This window comes from Triplophysa dalaica, chromosome 21 (genome assembly GCF_015846415.1).
Source record: "Triplophysa dalaica isolate WHDGS20190420 chromosome 21, ASM1584641v1, whole genome shotgun sequence".
Lineage (NCBI taxonomy): Eukaryota > Metazoa > Chordata > Actinopteri > Cypriniformes > Nemacheilidae > Triplophysa > Triplophysa dalaica.
The window spans coordinates 17,404,704-17,410,932 of record NC_079562.1 but is presented as its reverse complement, the minus strand read 5'-3'; the positions used below and the strand labels follow the sequence as shown (position 1 = coordinate 17,410,932).

The 6,229-nt window shown below is 37.6% G+C and overlaps 1 protein-coding gene across 1 annotated transcript; it reads left to right on the top strand.

Annotated features, from left to right (window-relative positions):
• The first annotated feature begins 3,486 nt into the window (after nt 1–3,486).
• On the top strand, nt 3,487–5,885 carry LOC130410706 (metalloproteinase inhibitor 3-like). Its single transcript, XM_056735532.1, has 5 exons — nt 3,487–3,610; nt 3,987–4,069; nt 4,273–4,372; nt 5,339–5,460; nt 5,715–5,885. Exons 1-5 carry the CDS (start codon nt 3,487–3,489, stop codon nt 5,883–5,885), a joined length of 600 nt encoding a protein of 199 aa, XP_056591510.1.
• The last annotated feature ends 344 nt before the right edge of the window (nt 5,886–6,229 follow it).

The window sequence follows — 6,229 nt, the reverse complement described above, 5'->3', positions numbered from 1 at the left end:
TACTTTATGAGGTTGTTGTAATGAAGTCAGACTGACCTGAGTGCCAGATGGGGATTTGCTGATTTCCATTCTTATATTATTGATCTTCTCAAGGAGAAAAGATGCAAACTCATTACATTTGCCATCAGACAGCCTTTCCATGGGAACTTAGAACTTGTAAGGCTGTTTTGGAACAGTGCACACTGTGAAAAGCGCTATGAAAATAAAATGTTATTGAACTTGACATCGGGCAGTTGTTATTCCCTCTACAGTAGCAAAAAGAGTGCTGGTGTTGTTTATGTTGCAGGTAAATAATGTGTTAGAAAAATGTCTGTCTAGCTTTGCCTAATTCGACATTGAAGGTATGCAGGCTGTCATTATAGATGTTATAGTGAACTTCAAGATGTGTTTTTGCCACATATGTTCAGCTTTTCTGCATGTTCTTTTCATGCTTTGTACTGCTGGTGTGTTTCTCCAGGGTGCTTTATGTTTGCAGATAATCGTCTTGACCTTTACTGGAGCGATAGCATCGATGGCATTTTTTAATTTTGCATGAAAGCTATCGAGGAGAACATCAATAGAGTCTGCAGATGTACTTGGTGACCAAAACATAGCATCCATAAATAGCTCACTGGTGTTCTCATTTATGAACCTCCTTTTTACAGAGACAAGTCTATCTTCAGTGGCAGGACAGAAATCTTTAGATCTTTGCTAATAATCAGATCCAGAGTGTGTCCACGATTGTGTGTGTGACCGTGCACATGCTGAGTCAAATCTTAAGTATCGAAAACAGTTAAGAGTTCACTTGTCGTGTTGCTTTTTTGTCTTGTCTTCATGAATTTTAAAACCTCCGGTAACAACAACGCAATCAAATTCAGATGAAATAGTTGATACCAGTTCTGAAAGTCATCAACAAAGACTGAGGTGTATAATAGGAAGAAGATTGGATAGGTTTGCCAGACGAATGGAAAGGGCCTTAGTTTTTTCTTTTACATATCAGGACAGATACAGGGACAGCTAAAGGAACATTGAGTTACAAGTTGTTCTGTAAACATTTTTGATTGTTGTTGCTATCAAAGCAGGGACCCAATGCATATCAGTTACCAGTCTTGTGTTGTTCTCCTCCAGCTGATGGGGGTTGGTGTGTTCCCTGGGGGTGCGGCAGAGGCCGGAGAGCTATTTCAGAATGAGGGGGTGGACTGTTTTTTTGTTGAAACTTGTGGACTCACTACAATAGAGTGGGATACTTTTTTCCAGCAAACACTACCCAGCAAGCAAGCTTGTGCTGGAACTTTACGGACCCATTTAGGGCTAGCCTAAGTGCCCCCAGCAGGACCCCTTAGAATTTGCTCAATGGAAAAACGTTGGCCCCTTAGCACTGGTCCTGCACGGGCTGCCCTCACTTAGCACCCACTCTTGATTTGTTGAAATGTTGATCACTTTTGCACCACAAAATCACCTTTATTGTGGGGAAGGTATGGCCCATGTAGGGCCACTGCTAAGGGACCAACATTTTGCCAGCAAATTCTCTAGGCCCTGTGCTGACAGCCTGATTGGGGCCTGTAGAGTGCCTGTGCAAGCTTGCTTGCAGGTTTGTTCCTCCATTTTCTCAGAGAAGCTCAGAAGAGGTGATGTTGGAGAGAGGGAGAGAGTGGGTAGAGAGAGGAACTATGAGTCTGGTGTTCTGAAGGCTGAAGTATGTTATCTTGCCTGTCCCGGTTGTTATTCACAGAAACGTCCTTGGGTGTTGAGTCTTCATCACAGTCCAACTGATGTAAGGTCACTGGGTAGGGTACAGCTTGAGTGGTGACCGTGAGCAGTGGTTGTTGTGGCTGAGGGGTGTTATCCAAGTGTCCATCCGACTGCTGATGTGAACTCCTGTGGTCACTGAGGCCAGGTGTATGTGTGTCATTCAGGAGTGGACTGGCACACTCTACTAATGGTTGATGGATGGAGAAGAGAATATCATCCTTTAGCACTCTTGCACCAAGTTTGTCTGGGTGGAGGCACATCTGTTGTAAAATGTTGTCTTTGACTTCAGAAGAGATTGAAGTTCAGTCCTCTCATGTTGCAGTTTTTTTGCAGCCATGTATTCAGACTGAGTAGCCATGAAAACAAGAGTTTTGAGATCTCTTTTTCGAAATTCATTTATCCCCACATGTATGACAATCAGATTTACAGACTCATGTTGTGTCAGGATGTTGGAGAGTTCAATTGTTTACAAAGGCCATCATTGCTTAAGGAAAACAGTATGTAAGTGTTGCCCTGCTACTAATGTTTCTGATAATAGAGTCCAGACTATGTGTTTGGCTCTACTGCTTTCTGAGCGGAGCACCATAGCCTGTTTAACACAGAGCATCTGCAGTGTCCCCTTTTGTATACACATTTAACTTTTTTAGAAAGCTTGTGTACTTATCAGATAAATTATAACGTATCCATAACTTAAATAATTTAAATGGATAGTTCACCCAAAAACAAACATTCTCTCATAATTTTCTCACCCTCTTAACAGTTTAAACCTGTAAGTCTTTCTCTCTTCTGCAGAACACAAAAGAAGATATTTTGAAGAAAGTTAACTGTTGGTACCCAGTGACTTGCACTGGTTTTGTTCCCATACAATATAAGTGGATTGGGACAACGGTTTTTGGTCACCAACATTCTTCAAAATTTCATTTTTTTTGTACTGCAGAAGATAGACATACAGGTTTAAACTGTCAAGAGGGTGAGTAAATCATGACTGAATTTTAGTTTTTGGGTGACCGATCCTTCATATATCAATTTGTCAGAAAAGCTACACTGTTAAAAAAAATATTTTTGTCAGCTGCAGCGACAGAGATATACAGTTATTATAAAACAATAATGTTTTGGGGACGTCAGAAATAAAATGTAATTTAACGATCTCGACCTGTAAATTTGCGCTCTTCTGTAATTTAATTTTATTGAACAGTTCTTAAAAAATGAACAATTTGTAAAAAAAGCAGTACATTTCTTTTATGCAGAAAATCTGTAAATATAACAGAAAAATTCTGTAAAATTACTGTTTTTTTACAGTGAAGTTCAATTTGATGTGAAATAAAGTAACAGACTATTCTCACTGAGGGCACTGTGGTAGAAATTCACTCCACACACCTGACTTAAAATACTGTGTCCCACACACCCACACCAGTGTCCAAGACAAACATGATTCTAACTTTCTAAAATGTTAATGTTGTTAAACAAAAAATGAAAAATGCAGCAAACTCGTCATTAATTACAGATTGTTTTATCCCTCACAACACATGGCACTATTCATAATTGTATTCTAGTATTTTATCTTTTAATAATCAGGACTAATTCATCAACACACAAGAATGTGGGAGGAGTTTATTTGTAGGAGGAGCAGATCTCTGCCTAAGACATTTGAACTATAAAATACATCTCATTCCATCGAGAAAAGTAGAAATTCTATCACAGCCTGTAAATCAGACCAAATCCTTAGAAAGTATCATTTGACTTCTGCTGTACATGATGGGCGTCCAACTGTTGGGTGTTGTGCTGATCTTCTTGTCTGTTGGGCTGACTCTGCAGACAGGAAAGCACTGCAACTGTGTCAAACGTCACCCTCAAGATGAATACTCCTCTTCTAAAATAGGTAAGTCAAATCTAATATCTTTTCCAATATAATTTTGAATGAAATTTTGTAAATAGCAGAAAACATTTAGTTGAAGGAAACGCTGTGTTTCAGTTGATTTGTCATTTATATATAAAACCATGAGCAAATTTTTTACAATTATTTAATTTCCAATCAAGCAAGTGTAAAAGTACTATTTTGTGCTGGAAATGTTTATGATTTAGAAACAAACAACAATGTCCACAGTTGAATGTTGACAATAATAATGAAATATTTTATACTAACAATATATTAGTGAGTGTGTGAAAACAGTTGTATGTTGTCATTGTATGGTCATGTTCAGGATGTTTATACAAAACAGCATTTCTAACATTTATGCCACTTTATTTCCCATCAGTGATTTTAGCTGACGTAACTGGAAAGAGGCTTCCTGTTAAGAATCAGCACAACTTGGTTCGGTATAAAATCAAAATAATCAAGGTGAGATAATCTTCTTGCACTTCAAGTATCAACATTTCTCAAATGAATCAGAATCAATTCAATTTAATGCAAAATAATGTTAGTCATCTACAGATTATTTATCTTGAAAAAGAAAAAAGAAAGAGTGTCTCAAATTTCCAGTTTGCAGAATATTCACAATAAAATACTACAAACACAAAATATAATGAACATTCCTTTTTCAGGTGTTGAAGGGTTCTATCAACGCACACAAAACTCAATACGTCTTCACAGATTCATCATCTTGTGGCATCAAACTGGCTCATGGGCGATACGTGCTTTCAGGTAAACCTCTGCTTCTCAAATTGAATCTAACCTTCACAATTTTTTTATGAGGAGATACTTGTGAGACAAAGCATATCACTATGAATAATTCTTTGGTGTGTAATTCACCCCACACTGTTTGTCGTAGAGTCGTGAATGCTGTGTCAAATCCACTGGCCTATTTAGGAGAGGCATACTGTTTTAAATAATGTTCATCGGGCGCGTGAAGAAACTTGTTAGGTCATCTCCGAATGTCATAGAGCTTAGTGGTGGTCACATTTGAATTGGTCGAGCATGCAGGAAATAGTGACATTCGAATGTGCTAGCCTCACCCTAGCAACTATTTAGAGCACCCAAGCAACAGTGTAAATATATGAATTATCTCTGCTTTAGAATAATATTGGCAAGTCCTAGCCGCACCATAGTCTATCAACAAATTAGAGCACCTTAGCAACCATAAAAACACAAGATATGGTTCTTTTAATTTGGTTGACAAACTATTTTGTACGTATCACAATTAACACGCCCTAGCAACTATTTACAGCACCCTAGCAACCGTACAGCAATGCGAAGAAGCCATATCCCAAGTCCACAACATCTTGAGCACTTTTGCACAGTGCACAGTGCCGACTAGTTGAACATCGCAGTGTTCATTATGAATGATTTATCTATGTGGGTCATTCTTTTTAATTCATGTGCACAAAAATCTTAAATCAAAATCGGAAAATCATTGACATCATTGGCAAAACATCCTCTTTACCTGTCAGTCTGCTGCAAGTTCTATTTCAAAATGAAACGACTGCTTTTTTAGATCCACATTTACATTGGAAAACACAATCCAAGCCCTCTAATGTTCTTATTTGTTGTCCCATTTACTCACTGTGCATAATTTATTTTGTCAAAAGTTGTCAAATGCTGAATTTGTCAAACAGATTTATGATATCAAACATTATAATGAATTTCCCATTTCCACTTTTTCTTTTTTAGCCATCCAGTTAAATTATGGGATCAAGACGATGAAGTGTGACATTGTCAAGCAATGGGAACATCTCTCCTTAACAGAAAGAGAAAACTACTCACAAACGTATAAGCTGGGCGGTAACTGCACGGTAATGATATATAGCATACAAAACCTTGCAAATTTTACTTTGCTATTCACAATTTTCTACCAAAATGTCATAGTTTCAAGAATCAGCTTTCAGTCTCTAAACTGTACTTTTCATCACGTGGAGCAACATGAGGATGAATAAAACATAACTGTATATATATAGTCTTGGCAAACTATTCCTTAAACAACACAAAAGTCATGTCAATGTCAAACTGTATGTCACCTCAAACTCATGTCAAACTGTCCTCTCCACAGATCTCTACGTGTTCTGACAGTCCATGTTGTCCCCAATCTGAGAATGAATGTAAGTGGGATGCCAATTCTCCTGACGCTCTGGAATACGTCTGTCTGAGGGACAGTGACAACTACTGTAGCTGGTACTGGCCAGCTTCAAGAGTTGAAGAAGATGAAGCGTGCCTGGAATAAAAGACCAGCACTTTCTCATTCTTAAAGATATTTGGTTGATGTTGAGAATCGTTGTTCTTTCGATTACTAATTCAGATTCTGAGTCAATTTTTTAATCAATATAATACTGCTGTTTTAACTCTGAGAGAGTAAAGATCCCATCGTTACCCCTCTGACTTTTTCCATCTGCAAATTAAACACCTTTGTACGCAAAAAAAAAAACGAGTTTCTATTTTATTGTAATATGAAAAGTAAACATGATTTGTAAAAACAGGTTATTTTCAGTACTTTTGACTATAATAAAAATGCATATTGAGCAACATGTCGAAATGCATAATATGAAAAATGACAACATTAAAAAACAT